General features: G+C 28.4%; 1 protein-coding gene across 1 annotated transcript in view; it reads left to right on the forward strand.

Annotated features, from left to right (window-relative positions):
• The first annotated feature begins 828 nt into the window (after positions 1-828).
• LOC111629889 (neuropeptide SIFamide receptor-like) overlaps positions 829-22,202 on the forward strand; it is a 74,449-nt gene continuing 53,075 nt past the window's right edge. Inside the window, exon 1 of the mRNA XM_023373816.1 lies at positions 829-1,248. Coding sequence (XP_023229584.1) covers positions 939-1,248 — 310 coding nt within the window. The 5' untranslated portion in view covers positions 829-938. The remainder of the gene's footprint in view (positions 1,249-22,202) is intronic.

Genomic DNA, 22,202 nt, shown 5'->3' on the forward strand with positions numbered 1-22,202 from the left:
GATGTCGAGTTTAAGTTGCAGAAATTCTTCTCCCCTTTGCTATTTACTCACTCTACTACCGTTTCTATGACGACCAGGAATTATAAATTTGTGTTTTCAGTTTTACAAATATTTAAAGTAAAAAAAAAAAGTGACAATTAAATCACGTGATAGTCTAATAGTCTAAAATCTTCTACACTAGAAACTCCTGCTTATGTGTGTATTTTATGTAATTTAATAATATTCGAAACTAGTAAAAAAAATGTTTTGTGAGGTGAATTGTGAATAATTTTAAATTAATAATTCTTAATAAAAACGAATTTAGAAAGAAAAAACAATGGGCTAAAAACACATCAAAACTTACTTTTGATCGATAGAAAAATTCCAGTTCGTTCGAACGTAAGAGATGTTTTTTAAAGGGAATTTATAGAATAATCTTTTAAATAATTGAGGGGGGAGGACGTAATTTAATGTATTAATTTTCGAAGTAAATTGAGTTAGAAATAACGAATACGGATTCTTTTATTATAGAAAGCAAATGTGCTGATGCGTCACTGTTGACAGCTGTATAGAACACTTGCTGGAAACTGTCAAACTAACTTTGATACGAAACAAACATCGATCGTGCGACATATTTGAAAAAAAAAAAAACGTTTAATGAAATATTCAAATCACTATTGTTGCGTATCGAAAGCATTGTGTATTTTACAATTATTTCTGTGTCCCGTGTCATTTTTTAAAAAACGAATTACGCGGTGACGTACTAGAATACCGTCCAATGGCAAACTTTCCGAGCTCTAGCACCACCTGGTAGAATGTATCGACGTCATTTGTGTAGAAATACTCAAGTGGAATCGGTCCTCTTTCATTCCAACTCCGAAACTAAAAAGGGATCAAACTATTCTAACAATAGTGATTATGATATAATATAGAATATATATATATATATATATATATACATGGAATTCACTACGTTGATATATAACGTGTCGGAAAATAATAATATAACAAATGTTTCTTCGGAGGATGATATCCTTTCGATGGATATGTGGATGAGACACAGGATCGAAGTTTCTACTGTACTTTGCATCGCTTATTCTGTAGTATTCGTTTTAGGATTATTTGGGAACAGTTTCGTCGTTGCTGTTGTAGTTCGATCACCCCGAATGAGAACTGTCACCAACTACTTCATCGTCAATCTAGCCTTAGCTGATATATTGGTCATTCTGGTCTGTCTGCCCGCTACTTTAGTGGGTAACTTGTTCGTACGTGAGTATTCAAAAAATATATATACATATATATTATTTTTTCCCTTCCCTTTTACTTTTTTTAAATTATATTTTACGTAAAAATAAATTATTTCGTGAAAGTTTCCAGTAGAAATTTCAAAAAACGTAGAAGAGTTCGTTACTCTGTTTTGTCATTCGTAACAATGAAAGGGATTTCTCATGAATTTTATAGTCGTTAACTCGGTTTTGTCATTCGTAATAATGTCAAACTTCTTTATTTTTTTTGGTCTTTTCTTGATTTTTTTTCCTGTTTATTTGTGTAAAGCATCCAAATAACTTTGTAAGTACAACTTATGAATTATTTAGAAATAGAATTATTTCTAAAATAAGAAAAAAAATAATAATAAAATGCAATATTCTTAACGTCAGGTATTAAATTTCACACTGTTAATGTATTAATATCGTAATCGAAGATCGATTTATTGTTATTATTATTACAGTAAAACCTATTTAGAACTGAACCTTCATACTACAAAATTCCTTGGAAAGAAGCGATTTTCTGTGTTAAATATTTAAAAAAAAAACCCTTTTGAAACGGAAACTGGATCAGTTTATACAGGTTTTACTGTATTAAGTCGAATATTGTGTTTATCTTTGAAGATTTATCCATTCGGAAAATATCAAAGAATGTAACTTTAAAAGCCAAAAATCTGATAACGGTAAGTAATGAAAAAGGAAATAAAAATTGGTATTTTATTCACTAGAAACCTTTTTTTAAAAAATATTATATAAAATTTTCGTGTATAAATACTTCGAAAAGTAAGTAAATCTACGACAGAAAATATCCTAAACTTACGTGGCACATTGATAAACTGTTAACGATAACAGTGCGATATTTGAGTTTTAACAACAATAAATTTAGTGTATTATATAATAAAAATTTATATCTTTAAAGTAATATTATGTAGAAGAAGAAAAGACGAGTGAAATATTAAGAAAAATCATCGTACAAAGTTCAAAGTTTGATAAATCATTTACAACGATCGAGTCGGAATTTAATCAGAATGTCAATAGCGAAAGGATAGAAAGATTTGTAAGAAAGAAAGAAAAATATATAATAAATGAAAAGATAAATAAAATTTCTTCTTATTTTATTTATGGCATAAATATATATTCCATGAAACGTCGCTGATTTAAATCACTTTAATGGATAATTTCAAATCGATATATCGTTATAATTATAATATGGAAATTAAAGTAAATCAATTAAGTCATTTATATAAGAGAATATATTAATTTAGAAAAGGAAACTGCTTGTTATTTAACGAGAGACAAGCTGTTACCCGAATATGTATGAGATTTCTTCATTAGATATTGTCATAAATGAGAAAACGTGAAGTTTTTCTCGAAAATCTCACATTGATTTTAAATGGATGCAACGATTTATATTACATTTGCTGTGTGTTACTAAGTGTTTTGAAGGGGGTGGAATTGGTGAGAGTGATAAAAAAAAACAAAAGTCTTAGTAACAATACTGTATATTTGATTAAGTACTTACACTAATGAAACTACAATACACTTAATAGGGGATGTGTTTTAGGGGTGGAAACCCTCGCAGTATTTTTTTCTAGGATAAATTTAGAGCTTATATGTTGAATGGTATAGAATCTTTCCTTTGTCTAACACATATATAGTTTGACTTTTATGTATATAGATAACAGGTAGGTTGTTATTTTGTTCTAATTTTGGAAATTTTATCATCTTAACTCTAATCGAATATCAACAATTTATTGATTTTCTTGGTTCTAGTTTTATACTGAACAGATTGTTATTGACGACATTCCTTCGGTTTGTTTTCTTCGTATTGGAATTTTGATTTATTTTTTTAAAAAAATGAGAGAAATATTTCTTTAATGATAAAAATTATACCTTATTGTTGTTCATTAATTAATTTTTCCGTAGTATTAATTATGTTTATTTTAGTATGACTGCGGGCAATATCAGCCTATCTGTGTTAGAAAATGCTAAAATAAATAGAACAATTATCAACAAAATACATTTTGTTAGCAAGAAAAAGGAAATTTTTATAAATATTTTTCTTGATTTTTCTCCTTTTTTTTGGATTTTAAACATGTAGATACCCGACTGTATTTTCATATAGTCGAGTTCTATACCCTCTGTAAACATCAAAGTGGTGAAGGGAGAATATAATAATATAAGGAACAAATGTGGTGAAACAGAGGAATATGGTGGATTCGACTGCTGTTTATCTCCTTCCTTCAAGTCCTATATCACATTTACGACATGACTGACAAACCTGAAGTCTGTGTTTATAATGGTGTGTCAATAGGGCATACCCGGTGCTCGGAGTGACTAGATTTGATATTCGAGGAGACGAAAGAAATATTCGAGATTTAAAATATTTTTTCTACTATAAATTTATTATTTATTAAATATTTAGAATAATTATAAAGTTACGTATATTTTTTTTTAAAAAAAAAACGTAACTTGAATTATGGAGGAAGTAAGATATTTCGATCAGAATTATGGTAAGAAACACACGAAATTAATACAAACATGTCTAAGAAGCAGTTAGGAAAGAGATTAGCAGTAAATTCTTTAGGGAGTTGATGAGACTCGAGCTTAATAGAGAAAAAAGGAGACAGAACGAATTGAATTTGGAAGAAATCAGAAGAAATGAATTATATTGTGAATAAAAGAGAAAAATATCTTCGTTTCAACTTAATCGTTTTCCTTTTCTACCTTATTAGAAATCTATTTCTAAAGACAGAAGTTTTTAAATAATAATGGAGAATACGAGAAAATGAGTCACCTGCACTTGTCATGTGAAAGAATGCAAAAATTGCTTGTTATTGCTTTGCATTCAATCTGTTGTTCCATTGATGTCTAGCGAATGAATTTATTTTCTTTGCTATTGAATAGAAAAAATAAATAAAATAAAAATAATAATAATATAATAACACAACCTCGCTTGTTTTCCAAGTGTTATACAATTCACGGCCGAAGTAAATATTTGAGATCAAAACAGTTCACTGCTCTGACGTACAAATATACAAATAAAAGTTGACAGCTTATTTTTAATGAATGTAGAATAGTAAATTAACACATAAAATGCTTTCCTTTATAAATTTTAATAAGTACGCTATTCATATTTTATAAACCTCGTCTGCATTCAATTGTCTACGATATTTTTTTAACCTATTTAGCAAGAGCATTAATTTAAAATGTGCTTTAGTTTAAATATATTTATATACCTATAAATGTAAGCGGATATACCGAGAGATTAAACCCTCCCCCCTCATTAACATACACTACAAACATTTCAGCTATCTCTCCCCCCCTTTGGATTCTTCTGTATCTGCCCTTGCACTGTTATAAATTCGTAAATAACTCTAATTTTCAGTAAATTTACCATAAAATAAGGGACTAAAATTGTATTGTAGAAAAACTAGATTATTCCAGTGGTATACGCGACTTGAATTATAAAGAGACGATGTCAATTATCCAATTCTTCTGTCAAAATAAGATGATAAATGATGACAATTTAATAATAACAAGGAAATAAATAAATACTTTAAATACTAAATACTATAAATGTATCAATAAACTATTAATAAATATGATATTTAACACAGGAAATTTTGTTAATATTTATTAGATATAATTTACGAGTTGTAAATCGTTAATTTTAATGGGATTTACGAAGAAGATTATTCAGAAATCTCTTTTTTTATGAATCTATTTATCGAATAAACGTGATCAATCTTGATGTAGAAACGACTTGTCAAGTACACAGACCAAAAATGAAAACAATAAGTAAAAAGCCATTTGGAATTTTCCTATTTTCTATAAACGTTTCGGTTCGACCCCCCCATTTTATTCCCTTTTTTTCTCTCTCTCTCTCTTTTAAATTGTGTAAATTTAAAATTTTAATTATTTAAGAAACTTTAGAGTAGAAAAATATATACGATGTTGAAAGTGATCCGGAAATTTAAAAGCTGGCATTTGAATTTCACATACAAAACAAGAAGTAAAATACATACAAGATCAAATTTAGATGAAGTCTTTTACATTACTTCCGTCAGTGAAAATAGGTTATTCTACGTCATAAATATTCAGTTAAATCAAGTAAATATTCAATTTTCTATCAGTCATGATCATATAAAGAATAAAAAAATCTACTTAATAGCTCCTTTTCTTACTTTCTTTTCGAAAATAATTTGTAGTGTGTCGAAGTATTGTATTATTGACTTGTGTTTATTATACAGTCGACCCCCCGTTTTATATGAATTCCATGTTGTACGAGTCACTTATATTTTATAAATACGTGAGCCGTTCACAGCCCGGCACACGTATTTATAAAATCTAAGTGACTCGTACAACATGGAATTCATATAAAACGGAAAAATCAACAGTGTTATAGAGGGGTCAACTTATATTATATTTATAATTTTATTTAAAAATAGATACTTTACAAGAACAATAATAAATAATCTAATTTATTTTTTTTTTATAATTTACTTCTAGATCATATCTTTAATTATTCTATATTTAGAATGTTTTAAAACTATTCTAATGATATATATCCCAACAGGTGCAATTGCTAAAAAACATAATTAAGAGATCATCAATCATTTAACAGTCAAACCTTAATCTATTTTTTTCTTGTGTAAAGAGGGAGACAGTAACTTAAGTAATGTTATTATATTCAATTGAAGTAATCTACTCAGAAATTTATCTATAAATCCCTGCAGGGTGAAATAGGAGATTTAAAAAAGAAATAATATTAAAAATAACAATGTAATATACAAATAAAAGTTGAGCCTTACAAAAGTTTAGCATTAACAACTGTCTAGAAGGTTTAAAAAGAACATCAATCTTTGCCTTGTCTTCGGGAATGACTTATAACTTTCGATTACGTGTTTAAATTACAGTTAAACCTGTTTAAAACGGAAATATTTCATTCCCACTTACACAGGTTTTACTGTAGTATTAATAAGTTTAATCACTTTTATATATTTATATAAGAATTCCTACTCTTTGTTAATTAATATTGGTTTTACCTTACACATTCTTCATCTCCGGAAGAAGATTATGAAATTTTTCTACGCTCAATTTCTCTTAAATTTTTTTCTTTTAATGAGAAAATAATAAATTTCTACCGTTAAAAAAAAGAAGAAGCGAAGTTGATTTATCTATTTATAAACTTTAGAAAAGAATTTAGAAAAAAAAAGTTTAGAAAATAATAACTCGAATTTAATAAATTATTTTTTAATAATGTTAACTTAATTAAACCTGTTTAAAGCGGAAACCTGCCGAAACGGAAAAAAATTCTTCTTTTGTGTACAAAAAAAAATACCTGTTTAAAACGGAAGAGTTCTAAACCGGTACCGAGCCATCCGGTTTACACAGGTTTTACTGTACCCAGTCAACCCCCCTATAACACTGTTGATAATTCCGTTTTATATGAATTCCATGTTGTACGAGTCATTTAGATTTTACAAATACGTGAGCTGTTCACAGCCTGGCACACGTATTTGTAAAATCTAAGTAACTCATACAACATGGAATTCATATAAAACGGAATTATCAACAATATTATAGGGGGGTTGACTTGTACTTTAAAGTCATTGGCCAAACTTTGAATTAAGTTAAAACAAATCTGATTCGACATAATTTTGTACCAATTCTCTATTCTCTATGACGTTTGACAAACAAGTATGGACAGAAGAGATAAGTAAATATTATCTATCGAAAATATAATTAAACTATCGATAAAATCATTATAATATTAGATAATAAAAGTACATAAACACAATATTTCCCAGCTGTAATTATGAATTGTCATTATTATTATTATTATTATTTTAATTAAAGCAAAATTTGGATTTTATTCTTGTATAATTATTATTATCTTTCTGACGATGACAGGGAAGAAATCCTTTATAGAAATCTATAAATTTGATTAATCCGATAAATTATAATTTAAATCTTATCATCGGAAACCAACAGGTTGATTTATTCTCAGCAATTCTATCCGTCCTTCATCAATCAATATGGCTGTTAAATCATTCAGTAAATTAATAAAGACATCATCTGTTTTGAAGCAACAAGTCAAGGTTCAATAACAGCTGAATTTAATATCGATCGCATCGATCATACTAGATCAAACAATATCTAATCGAATCTCTAAACTAAAATACTATCTATGGATTACTTAATAGAGATATCTAGAGAGGGACCCACGTACTGTATTTACTTCGGACAGTTCTCTCCGGGGGTATTTTTTGCGGAGAAACCCTCCTGTATCCACGACTTCTGGAGGGTTTTAATTTCTGCGTTGCTCCAGCACTACACCGGCAATCTAGTGTTCTCAGATATGGCTCAAATTTAAATTTAGACCCTTATTTGGAAACTCTAAATGAGGGCCATTTCTACAGTGATAAGGGGACCCCGGGCAATTGCTCTTGTTGCACTAGGATAATACACCACTGGGATGCAGGAAGGAAACAATATGCCATACAAATTTTTTTTCCATTCGAGGTACCCGCTTTAATCGGGAAAAATCCCTAGAAAGGGGATGCGGTAGAGCCACGAGCATCCCCTAAATTCTCCTCAAGGATTAAGTTATTGGAAAGGATTAAACTCGTTACTGTAGCGATTAAGGAATCAAACTTCTTCATTAAAGTTTTTGTGTTAGAAAGACGATAGCAGATTCTTACGAAAATTAAAACGTTAAAATATCGATTTTTCTTATAATAAACTTTAAAGCCAAGTCTTCCTTTGAAACAATTAAAATTGTTAACATATAACAAGCGCATATTTTTCTTTTAATAAAAATTTTCTTTTAGTAGAATATATAAACCTGTATATAATAATTCTCTATTTTAAAATTAGATTCTGTAACTTTATAACATTTAATCACGATCTAGAATTTAACCATAGTGATTTATATTGTAGAAGAAGAATTTTGTCAGATAGATAAAATATAATTGATTAGCGACAAACAAAACACCATAATTTCTTGAATAAATTGTTTCGCAAACCGTCTATAATTTAGAAGAAATGAATGGTTACAACCGTATATAAGTCGATTTCTTAAGTTTTATTTGATTAATGGCTATCAAATTTATATATTAGTGATTTGCTACTTAGTACTTATCGAATTTATCTAGTGCCCTTTTATAAAAATATATTTCTCCCCAAAAATTCTGAAGTCAACACTGTACTTGAACCCCCCCAAATTGAAATTCGCCTGGATCCCATGAAGCTATAATATAAGCTGGGACCACATTTCGAAACTTGGCTTAATGGCACGTATTCTGATTAGTAGATTAAGAAGAGAGATATTGTCATCAACCAATACTCAGTTGTTTCCGACAGGATTAACGAAAATCAATAGGCAAGAGTTATTTAAGGACTGTTTCATCAATATCCTTTGTCTATTTATCGATTACTGAAGCTGTAATTGTGCGAGGAAGAAAGAAAAAAAAATAATAATCATCGCAGCAATTTGTTAAATCAAGGCCATTTTCAATCAGTGTTTCTTTGATGCATAAAAATTAAAAATGTCTGGACAGCAATCAATTTGATTTAGAAAGTGTCGAGCTTGGAAACATATGAAAAATTAATGTAAGACTCCTATTCATGTTGTAATTATAAATGAAATATAGTAGAATATTTATTTATAATTCGGTTTTTTGTTAAGAATATCGATGACAATCTTCACAGAAAAAAGAACATTCAAGCCGAAATACTTTAAATCTTATATTTATAGCCCATAGACACGACACTAGTGTTGTATTAACTATCACGCAAAGGCGATAATTTATAGTCAAGTGTTTTCTCCTATTAAAAATTTAATAATAATATAAAAAAAAATCATTTAAAATTTAATCCCTGTTTAAATTGAATAGGCGTAACTCGTAAACTTTCTCTTATATATTCATAAATACTTTCAGCTGATAGATAACTACAAACGTTGAAGCGATGATAAATATTTAAAACAAATGATATGTTTTTCCTCTCCATTTTTCAATGCCAGTCAATAAAGGTGACATTTCTCTATAGAAATTTTAACATCAATTATTGCGTGTCATTTATGGACACTGATTAGCAGTCAACTACATTTGTGCCGTCTTCATAAATTATGACAAAGCATGGTTCACGAGTCACTAACTTTACGCTTGACTAAACATACTGGCAAGACAATGATTCGGAAATTAAACGACTACTATCTTTAGAATACAAATCTTCAAGAAGAAACTATAAATTTTAATATTATTAGGGTTTAATAAGGAAAAAATTTAAAAATAAATCAGATAAATGAGATTAACGCACTGTAGTAACGTGAGGGTGTGTGATTACCCCCTTCTTCCCCAATATAAAACTAATAAAAGTCTTTTGAAAAATTATTTTCTATTGTTTACGGGAAAATTGAACGTTATCTGATGCTAATAGATCGATAGACTAGAATAATTTTTAAAGTTTCTAGTCGGGAGATAACTTCTGAGGTCGATAAGATGTACTGTACAATGATAAATGAATCTGTCTTCCCTTGATGTTTTAGTTATTTTAGATTAAAAAAAAAACAGAAAAATAAAAAATTTAACACGTAATAATATTGAAAAAACATTCTATTAATGAATATCTTTCAGTAAAACTTGTGTAAACCGGACTCGCAGGTTTCCTTTTTGGACAGGTTTGACAAGCTCTGATAACATCTTTATTGTTGAATAGTAGATTAATTCATTTTAAAAGTTTTAAGAGTAATTTGTATTATAGATACCATTTAAACTGTGTTTCTTTTTGTTTATCTCATCGCAATTAAATGAATATAAGCTGAAGAAACAGTTTTTTTAGAATTTAAGTGATGATACCATTCAATATAATATTGTTTAATCATGGTAATCGTACTTGTACCAAGCTGATAAAATGAGAACTAAATGAAAGTTTTGCTCAAAATGAACACTTCAAACGTGCTTTCGATGATTGTGTCTTGAAGTATCAATTGAAAAAATAAATGCAATATTCAATCGTAGAGATGAGTTCATAAAAAATACATTTGGAAACTGTTTGGGAATCATATAACAAAGGAATACGACTCCCAAAAATACTTCTAAGTTTATTTTTTAAGTGATAATTGTCGTAAATACCATAAATTAATTTAAAAATCGTAAACAAACCAACCGTAAAGTGTTTTTATATTGTTAAGTAAACAGTTAAAAATTTATTTTATGGCATAAACAATTCATTTTTTCAAGAGGTTTTCGTGTGTTATTTCTTAAAAAAAACTGATCTTTCAATAATACAGTACATTTTTAAATGTTTTTATTTAACTTTCTTTGTATCTTGCGACTCAAATTTCATCCACTTCTAATTAAGATACGTTGAGGCCAATGCATTTTAATAAATATTTCGGGGGTGGTCCCACTAGCACCATTTTATTTTCTGATGTCACTACGCTACTTAATCTCTTCGTATGTTTTAACCTTTAAGTACGTGTCAACTTTCTAAAAGCAAGTTTAACCCAGCTTTGTTTAATATATGCCAAAGCAACCAATTAAATTAAAATAAAATTTAAAAATTACATTAAAATATCCACAGAATTTTATTATTAAATTGTTGTATCAATGACAGCTTTGTATACGACACTAAATTTTTAATTTTTAATTATATTTTTAATTTACTCACAAGAGATTTTAACACAGAAAGTCGTAGAGTTTCGAAGAATTCCTGATTAAGCAGGTTTCTAATTAAGGTTCCGTTTTAAACAGGTTTCACTGTAATGTGAAATGATTATTGTTTCTTTTTTTTTTTATCAATTTTTAGTAGTTTAAAATGGTTTCATATGTCTCCCCCCCTCTCTCTCTCTTTCTCTGTAATCTCTAGCCATTTAGTGCTTATCTTTCGTTCTATTTTCGTACTAAAATTGATGTAAATTCCTGTTTAACATTTAAAGTCATTAGTAAGAATATCAGATTGTTATTCGTAACTCAATTAAAGGGGTAGATTTGAATAACATTTATAAATAATACAATGGAAATTTGTCAAGAAAATCTTGTTTATCTTTATTTTGACAATGCTCTTTAAATGTTACGAAAGAACAAATAAATGAAACAAATCAAGAGTTTATTAAATTTCCTTTATTATAACAATTTACATAAATAACAAACATTGTTATTTCATGTGAAAATAAATCAACTTGCAGAACAAATTAGCGTAACAAGTACAAGAATCTAATTACTACAATAGATAATTCAATACAGATAAAAACCTGTGTAAGCCGGATATTTTTTCTGGTTCCGTTTTAGACAGGTTAAATGTTCAGAATTCACAAATTCTGTCGATAAATAGATAAATACTTCTCGAAGAATTCTCAAGTTTTCACATTGAGAAACCAATTCTTAAAGAGAAAAACTTTATCCTGTGGGCTTTAAATTCATTTTATTCATTTAAAGTGTTGAATGAATTCATTTATTCAATTGGAATATAAAAAAACGAAGTTTTTAACAATAAGAAACAAAAGTTAAATTGTGAAATCTCAGCCCATTAATTGATTAAAAGAAACCAGAAAATGCTATTAATAAATAAACTTATATTGTTTATCCGAATTAATAAATAATGGTAAAAGTTTTAAGTGATCTCTTCCAAAGATCTTATTATTGTTTAATAATTTAACGCCACACAAATAATTTAACCATTTAAATGATAAAAAGAAAAGACATTATTTAAAAGTATTTTAATGCATTAATCAGAATTACAAATGGGATAATTACCTTTAAATAATCATATTATCATTATGGAATTATCCTCGTAGTGATAATCAGTTTTTAGTCGTTTCACGTTTATAGGAGTTTTATTTTATTTTATCCGATCGTTAAATCAATTGTGTTTGTCTATTTTTTTCTTCCTCCACTATAGTAGATCATATAACATTTACTAGAACGGATATAAACTTAAAGGATCACATCTGTTACGCTTCTTTTATTTTGAAATAAAGGACGTGAAAGAGAATTGATCCTTTAAGTTTCGGAGCAGTATTTACTCCTGGAAGTCAAGGTTCAATTCCCGGTTGTATCCTACATTTTTCTTTTTTATAACTAAAAAAATAATAATAATAATGGGTGGACGTGATCCTAACTTTGTTTTCCCTTGACGATTCAAAGATTCACTTCGAACTGTCCAAGAATTCTTAGTAACTTAATTTTGGATCGTGGATGAGTTATAGACAGTCGTTTTAGACAGGTTTTTTAGTATAGTATATTTAGAAATATACTATAGTAAAAAACCTGTCTAAAACGGAAAAATATTCGGTTTTTACACAGGTTTTATTGTACTTTTTTCGGTTTGGAAGGTGTCCGTTTTCAACAGGTTTCTTTTTAAACATCAAAATTCTCTCTGTTTAAAAAAAAAATTCGTTTTATTCACGTTCGTTTTGAACAGGTTTCTCCGTATATTAAAAATTTAAACGACAAATTTCATAAGACAGACCATTAAATTTCTTTTTTCCTTTCTTTTCTATGATTGTAAGTGTAAGAGTGGATTTAAATTACACTCGAAACTCGTTTATGTAAATTTAAATTTAAAATAAATAACTTTAAAATGTGGGATTTTCTAATTAAGTGTATTAAAATTTATATTCTCTTTTATATAGAACTTGACATTTATATTTTACATTACTTCGATAACTTTATACTAGATCAAAAGTTGGAATAAGAAGAAACAATTAAAATAATTGAATTTTTCTTTGTATAAAATAATTCGAAATAAATAATAATTGAATTTATTGTGACTAACTTTAAATAATTCTATCATAAAACTGAAATTAGAATTTTTTTTATACTTTAAACCGCTTAAACGTTTGATATAACGAAATAACCTTCACATAAAGTATTTTACTTCTAACTTATACTTAATTATACAAGTATTTTAAGAGCTTTTCAAGGTTTATACTGCTCTAAGTTAGAATTTATATATATATATATATACTAAAGTAATGGTAATTCCAAGTATGATACAAGGAAACACACAATATTTTGTATTATTAATCAATACCATAATCTAACAATGGCGTGTAAATTCGGTGTGACGGACGTAAGCGTGTACAGCCTGCAGGCCCACATTATAATTGTTATCAAAGACATAAAACGGATTACGTAAACAAATCTCAATTTAAAATTCACATCATAATTGAAATTGTTTATGCAACTGTTTTATGGTTTTCTTTAACAATGAAAATGTACGGGCTTTGCATTTCCTGCATTTCCTCTATTTCCTAACCTCAGTTATCTTGATTTTTGTTTCCTAACATCGGTTTCCCGTCACGTAATGTGTTACATTTATTTCTATCCCAAAAACAGAAAGCTTTTTTTTTTCTCCCCACAAAATTCAAAATTGTTGCCAGAAGCTTTTAAACAATAGAAAAAAAAAACATTGACCCTGCATACCTTCAATCGTCATTCCATAAAATCGTGAAGAATAACTTTCTATTTTTGTACTTGAAAATATTGAAAAATGACGGACATAAGCTGTAAATAAAAAATGATTTTAGAAGCAAATGTACTCTGAACACTTCGTACAGTAGCCTATACACACAAAGAATAAACTCTGTATGATGTCTTGATATTTAAAAAAGAGATATATCGTGCCAACAGTAGTATTATCGAATATCTTTTATTATATACAGAGGAAACTAGTTCTAACATAAAATAAAATAATATATAAAGTCGATATGTTTATGTGTGTCTGTCCGACTTGACAACATTAAATATCATGCTCGAAAGCATACACTCAAGTACTCGGGAATTCTTCAATGATTATTCAAATGATCAAGATACAAATACTCAAGATACAAATGATCAAGACACAAATAATCAAGATCTAAATGATCAAGACACAAATGATCAAGATATAAATGATCAAGATACAAATGCTCAAGACACAAATGATCAAGATACAAATGATCAAGATACAAATGATCAAGATACAAATAATCAAGATACAAATGATCAAGATACAAATGATCAAGATACAGAATCTAAAATATCAAAAACAAAATCAATAAAAGTTACCATTTGACCTTATTTATTTGATTTTTTCTCGACAAATGTTTGACTTCTGTCACGTAATAACTCATAGTGGGAGATAGATAGCGCGAAACTTTAGTTTCCCCGTCACGTAACGCATTACATTTGTTTCTATTCCTGAGATAGAAAGCTTTTTGAAAATTCAGACTTGTTCTAGACAGTTTAGACATCAGGTGACACTTTGCTTTACGTTTAGGAATCAGAATCCGAATTTCTTTTGGGGAGGGAGATAAAATTTGTACCTTAGGCGTGAGCATTTCCAAATAATCTTTAGGGGTTTTCACAAGTAGATTATAGAATATAATATTGCATAAAAGTGACCCGTAGTCGAGGGTATAAAGGTCACATATCAGAATCAATTCTACAACCGTTGTGTTTTTCTATTGGTCAAAACAAGGACGGAAGATCTAACGGAAACAGAAAAGTTGAAGTATTTTCCGACCGGATTTTGGTAAACGGAAACTTCTGAACAGGAAGTGACATCACTTTTCCGTTTCTGTTTTCTATTTCTGGTGTATTTTCCAGTGACGACAGAACCAGTTTTAACTCACAGTAACCGAAAAATATTCAAAAGAAATAATAAATGTCTCTAAAATCAATTCAAATTTCACAATATTTTCGAATTATAACTACACAAATGCTTATACGAATCATAAATTTAGTGTTTTCTATTCTAGATTACATTCCGAATAATTGTAATGTAATTTAGTATATAAATGAGCATATTATAATTTCCAATATGTTCATTAATACACAAATTACATTAATCATTTGATCTAATTATCATGTGTCTATCCAGGAAGGTGTTTATGGTCCCCCCCCATTGATACCAAAGCAGTTTTGTTAATACTTTAGATCAGTTTTAACAAGCAATAATGTCGAAAGAAAAATGGAATTTTTAAAGCTGTTATACGATATTTTAACACGTAAACCTATCGTATACTTTGATGTGTTTCCGTTAATTTTAAATATATTTTAAAACCTTCTCCTTAAAAAAAAAATAAAGGCCATTTTGTTGGTTAAAACAATCAGTGAGATGGATATTACTTTAAAGAAATGCATTAAAACTAATCTAACGCTGATTGTCTCTAATTTTAAAACAGTTTGAAGTCACTATCTAGTTAACAACATGGCCATTTCGTGTTTAAATTAAATAGAGATAGTCGTTTAATTAATGGGAATCGTTTAGTTTAAGCAATATGTTAAATTCTATGACTAATTCGGAGATTTAATACTACGAAAATTAAATTATTTAAAACATTAAACCGGAAATTAGTCAGAAATAATATCGTTTTTATCTTAAATTTGTTGTAAAATGCCAAGGAAAAAAAAGTTTAATGTCTTCATCGTAAAAGTTCTAATTGTCTAACTTAAATTTTAAAGTTTTAAAACCAAATTTTAATTCTGTGAAACCTGTTAAAAACGGAACCTGAATAAAGACTGAGAAGAATTCTTATGTTTAAACAACCTGTGTAAACCGGATTCACACGGTACCAAATATTTTTCTGTTTTCAACAGAGGTTTTAGTGTATTTTTCATCTTAACAAATTTGATACAAAATCATTCTTTGCAAGGGCGAGTCCAGGAGAGGGGCTATCCATGGGGGCTACAGAGGCTTAAATCCTCTCCATAGACAGACAAAAAAAAATAAAAATTTATTTGTTTGACCTTCAAAACTTTCTTTGAATCATTTAAATATCTTTAATTTTTGAGTTGGTTCTCTCCCCCCCTTTGAGTTCTTCCGGATCCTCCACAGATTCTCAGTATTCGTAGTGTGATCTGAGCTTATTTTTTAAATTATATTCAAGAGAAATTTTTTCCAAATGACCTCAGGTAGATCAAAATATTTTTAAACATTTTCAGAATGATTTATGAGCAAATACCAATTGAAAATATCCGAAAAAAGCATCTAAAATAAGTTGTATTCGATCCATTTCTTCCGAATTTTTCTGTTTATTCACTCAATCTTTTTTTTTTATGACAATTATTCTTTTTCTTATCCGAGTTTCACAGAAAACAAATCTAATCGATTCAATTGTTTTACAGGCCTATAAGATAATTTATTAATATCATATAAAATATATATAATACTTCTACGTGTGCTCGTGTTACCGAAGCTTTTGTGTAGAAGAGGAATTAATGAAGTTGGATTGGGGGGAGAGTGATAAAAACAATGGTCTTTGTAGATTTATTGAGCCAAGTATTTACGGTAATGAAATTGTAAAACACTTAAGAGGGGTGGATGATAGGGAATGTGAACCCCCCATAGTTTTTTCTAGGGTGTCGAATGATAACGACTATCGTTTATTTTCAACGAATAAAAATTTATAAGCCGATAAAAATCTTAAACAAGAATTTTTTTTTAATAAATTAAAAATCTGCCGAATCTTCCAGAGATATTTCAGACAAGGGTGACATTTAGAACGACACCTTACATTGTTGAACGCGATGACCTATATTGATTAGAAATATGAATCCTGAGACGAAAATAATACCAATTTCTTACAGTATATTAAGGTCGAACAATGATTAGAAACCTATAGAAAACCAAATTGAAAATACCGAAATCTAGTGAAACGATCCGAGATAACCGTGAGATATTAGAGAAAAAGTAATATGAAGATATATCTAAGATATCGATGCAATATATCAGAGAATAATTCGTAATATAGTGTAGGGAATTTATTGTCGATCAAGTTGCAAATTCGATATCGAAAAAGTCATTAGAAGTACAACGTGATTGATAAAAGCAATTAAAATAACATTAAAATTAATTGATTTGGTTTAAAAACAGGAGCGAATTTAGGATGTTGCTCGAGACGATTCGGAAAAAATCCTCAAAAGGTGTGTTTTTTGGGAGGATTTTCCCCTATTAAAACCGGGTATCTGGAGTCATATATAAGTTTTCGGATTTCAGACAAAGATCCTACGCTCAGAGGGATTAAAACTTTTAAATTTATATGAAAATTTGATATAGTTTTTGTTAATGGTCGGGATGCTTAATATTTCTTTTATTTATATATTGTGTATTGTTATTGAATTTTTATAATACCCCGTACAGTTTGCTTATCCTTATACTAATTAAAATAAAAATAATAAACGAATCGAATCGTCCTAAATCGTCACTTTAATTTAAAAAAAACAACAACAACAACAACAACTTTCTTTACGATTATTTATTGAATTAATTTCTAACTTGAATTAAATTTCACACGTTAAATTTAAAATGAAAAGTCGTTATCGAACAATTGATATTTGTTGCAGAAGGGAAGAAAAAAAAAACCTCTGAAAGTATTAAAAAAATTTTCTTTTCCTCCAAACCTTTTTTTATTTTGAAAACCGCAATTCTTATAATAGATTTCTTTTTATTTTATTTTCGGTTTGTAACAGTGGATGATTGATAAAACGAAACTTTTTCTGACTAAAATACAAGCGTTTACGGTACTGTGCCTATGTAACGGGCTTAATAATTCGTCAAATGTGTGTAGAATGGACTTCGTTTATATTTGACAAGAAAATGATGCCAACAGATGTTGATAAAATATCCCATACGGTGAAATTCTTTTGTTCGCTACCGACCTGCCAAACAGAAGACTAAATTTGATCTTCCTTTAGCAAAAACAAAAGAAAATTATGATTGATGCGGTTTAGACTCAAAAAGTCACCGAGATTTTAAATCTTACTTCAAATAGTAAAGAACCGAATGCTCTATAAAACAAAAGAAGTAACATCAAATGAACACTATACTAGACATTAATACGAGAAATTTTTGTATATTTATTTTTCTTGTTTTGAAAATTCTATTGTGTTTTAATAATTAAAGAAATATAATTTAAATATTAAGTGTTTTCTTTACTGTCAGAGAAGATTATTTTAATTTAAAATCATTAATGTCTAAGTTAATAAAACACTACCATAACAATAATTCGTATTATCTCAAGTATATAAACACTTTTGAGCCATTAAAAATAATTATAAACCTCTTAATTATTATTAACTATAATAATAAATAATTAATTGATCATTTTTAAGTTATTTTAATTGTTAGATTTATTAATTATAACAACAGACAATTAACAATTATGACTATTAAATGATAATCATCGCCGTTAATAATCATTTCTATCGAAGAAAATTAAAATTATTTAAAAATTAGAAGAGTTAAAAGAATTAAAAATTACTTTATTTTAATTTTCCTTTGTCTTTATTAAATTTTATGGGGGTGCTCCTTTATAGAAAACGTTCCCAAATCTGCTTGTTGCAATTGTGTTTTGCTGCTGGTGTGCTTTTTTTTAACCGGTTAAATCTATTAAATCGTTTAATTTTTAGAAAATTATATAATTTGACACTTAATATTAAATCAAAAATGCAATAAACAATAAAAGAAGGGCGAGCGTTAAAAAATACTTTAAAGAATAATACGAAGAAAAAGTCTCATAATTCAAGATGCTGACATCAAAGAATATCAAAAATGCATCACCGCCGACTATTCAAATTAGAATTGATTTGAAATTCGTAAAAGTTGTTCCGAAATAAAAATAAAAAATAAAATAAATTTTCCTTTATCTGTTCGAAGTTCTTGCCACTAGAAACAAGAAATAAAAAGAAAAAAGAAGGGGGTAAGCCGGTAAAAAGAAACATAATGACTGTTGGAAGGAGTAGTCTGATGCATTTTGTTGGAGATTGAATTTTAGAAGATTAAAGTCGACAAGACGGCGTGAATCTCTCGATAAAATAGAGTTTAAGATTAGAAGAGTAACCGAGGAGAGAGAATGGAGAGAGAGAGAGAGAGAGAGAGTATCGAATAATAGAACTCTATTGAAAATAAGCGTTGATTATTTTAATTTTTTTTTCTCCTCCCCTTCTTCTTTTGAGTATTTGTAAAAGGACGTTTTGTTATTAAATTTTTTTCGGTAATTTATGTTCTTAAGCGAGTGAATGAATATTGTAATGTAATTTAATTAAGTCATTGCGGTATGAATATAAATAAGTGTTGTATTTTATTATTATTATATATATATATTTCCTTTTATTTTCCGACTGTAGAGAGATAAATATAAGTTTCTCTTTCAAAAATCGATATCAATAGAAGTATACGTTTCAGAAAGAACGATTTTTTGGGAAATGCCAAAATATATAAACTTTAATGGTATTCTTTTCTAGTTTTCGTGAATAAATCTCTTTAAAATAATTTTAAAAAGTGATTTATTTTCGAGGTGGAATGGGGTGATGCTAGCATTACCTCATCCCATTTCGGTTTACGCAGGTTTTACTATAGCAGATTTGAATTTAATATTCGTATATTTGAAAAGAAAAACGAAGGAATTAATTACGAAAAGACAAATTTTGGAAATCTGTTGAAAACTTAAAAAGTAAATATTTATACGAACAATTTTATAATATATTATTTTAGAATAGATTTAATGTCGTGGGTGTACTGTACTACGTGACGAAAGCAAAGTGCGATATTGTTGACATTGTCAGTTTAGTCAATGGCTTATTAGTTATTGAATTGTGTTTGCTTTTAAGTACGTAATGAAATCATATCAACGATGAACGTGATCCTTCAAGAAATCCTTAACGCCAAATGATTTATGACATTTTCACAATTGAAAAGTGTTTAATATTATACGTTAAATTATAAAATGTATTCAGTTTAAGTTAATTACGATATTTCATTTCGGTTGTTGTCCTTAATCCTTTACGAAAGTTGTTGTTCGCTGATATCTCTTTATTAGAAAGAATGGCTACACTGTATTACGATATGATTGGTTGGAATTTTTACGTCAATTTCACGTCGTTGCGTCAATTTTTACAGTTAAAAATTTTAAAGAATGACGTCAAATTTATGTTAAACTTATGTACTATCCCAACCAATCAAATAGACTTTATAGGTTTATTAATAAATGAAATATATATATAAATTATTGGATTTATAAGTAAATAAAAAAAAAGAAATTTGTTTTAAACGAAAATACTCTTTTAAAAGAAATTTACAAGCAATTTTTAAATTAAATTGAAAGTATATCGAATTTTATTATGAGATATAACGAAAGAAGATGGAAAATGCCCATTGGGAACATATGAAAAGTTACATTAAAGTTTTAAAAATGGATAAAATTCTGAATTTTCCACTACAATAATTTAATATTACATAGGCCTATATAATTTATATGATTATCTATATGATTTATTTCTTTTGTAGTGTTGGATATTTCCGGTTTGATTTAATTTTACAAATATAATTGTAAAATACGTGTAAATATAATGTAATATTATATTTTTGCTTTGAAATTTTTAAAGTGTATAAATTACACGAAAAAAAGTAGTCATTATGTACGATTCATTCAGCGTTAAAGCTAAATAAACTTCAATTTTGACTATGTACAATACGTTGGTGATCATTCACATGGAAGAAGAAACGATCGCTATGAAATTCCATTTCGAGTAACAAACTCGATGCATTAGGGGAGACAGGGGCAACTTCGGCATGCGGGGCAAGTTTGTCAAGCGCTTTTTTTTAAAAACAAATTAAAAGAGACTTTGGTTATAGGTTAGGCAGTTGAGTTTTATTGGTGGCTTGTTGAGTGTAGTGTTTTTATTGTTCTCCAACAAGCGTAGTTGAATTATCAAGCAAATTTTCATTTTCGTTCAATTCCATATAATATTTTTTTTTCCATTTATATTGAATTGGCAGGTTTTGTTATAATTCCATGATAACGAAAGTTACTTTTCCTGTTAGAAGGATGTAACTTCAACTTATTCACGTGGCCAGATCGTGGCTTGGCATTCTGTTCTCAGGGTTGTACTTAATGTTTCGAAATCATGACTAGCGGGGTAAGATCGGCAACATAAAGCCACATTAGAAGCAAAGGATAAAAATCAAACAGATGATAAATGAAAACATGTTTGCATTTGTTATTCATGTATATATGTCTTTGAACTTGCATTTCGTTGTAATAATATTAAATGGGTGTTGGATTTGTATTTCTTTGTTTTAATAGTGAATTCCAACTTATACATTGTTAATAACTTAATTTTATATACGTGCCTATCTTGCCCCATTACTGTCGCCCCTATACCAGGGGCAACTTTAATAAAAATAATTAAAATAATTACAACTTTACAAAAAGAGAGAAGTTGCCGATCTTGCCCCTATACCCGGGGCAACTTCGTCAATTTCTCTCTTCTTGTAAAGTTGTAATTATTTTAATTATTTTTATTTCCAAACTGATTTTAACCAGTTTTATAGTAAGGTAACATTCCAATAGACAATATGCAAAGCTTTTTTTTTCAGTTTACAGCAGTATTTATTACACAAAATTTAAGTAAAGCTTAACATGCCGATCTTGCCCCGATCTCCCCTATATTTAATACTGGAATCGTTTCTGGAATAGATTTCTTTTTAACTGTTCATTTTTACTTTTCCTGTCTCTCTACCTGATGATATATAGTATAGCCAGGGAATACTTATGGCCCTTGATACCAAAGCAATCGGTTTTGTTACTAGTACTTTAAAATAAATATAATAAGATAGTACTTCATGATTTTAATCGGGTAAGATGTATGGTCTCCCTAATATACCTTGAGCGGCATCCTTATCATCAAAATCCTGGATAAACTACTGTATACCTTCATTACTTATATGCTATATCAATTTATTTATTCATTACAGAACGAAAAACGAATGTAAACAGAGTGTCGAAGTGTCGTTGCATACCAGAATGATTAATTATAGTTTTATTTTGAGATGTATTTAGAGATTTCTTTTGGCCCACCAGTACCCGAGTGGATAAAATCACAGAACACTGGTAGTATACCCGGCCGGCCCCATTGTGGTCCTGGCTGAACTCATAAGAGTTATGATTAAAATACCCTTTTAATT

This window comes from Centruroides sculpturatus, unplaced genomic scaffold (genome assembly GCF_000671375.1).
Source record: "Centruroides sculpturatus isolate CEXI.00-Female unplaced genomic scaffold, Cexi_2.0 scaffold642, whole genome shotgun sequence".
Taxonomy (NCBI): Eukaryota; Metazoa; Arthropoda; class Arachnida; order Scorpiones; family Buthidae; genus Centruroides; species Centruroides sculpturatus.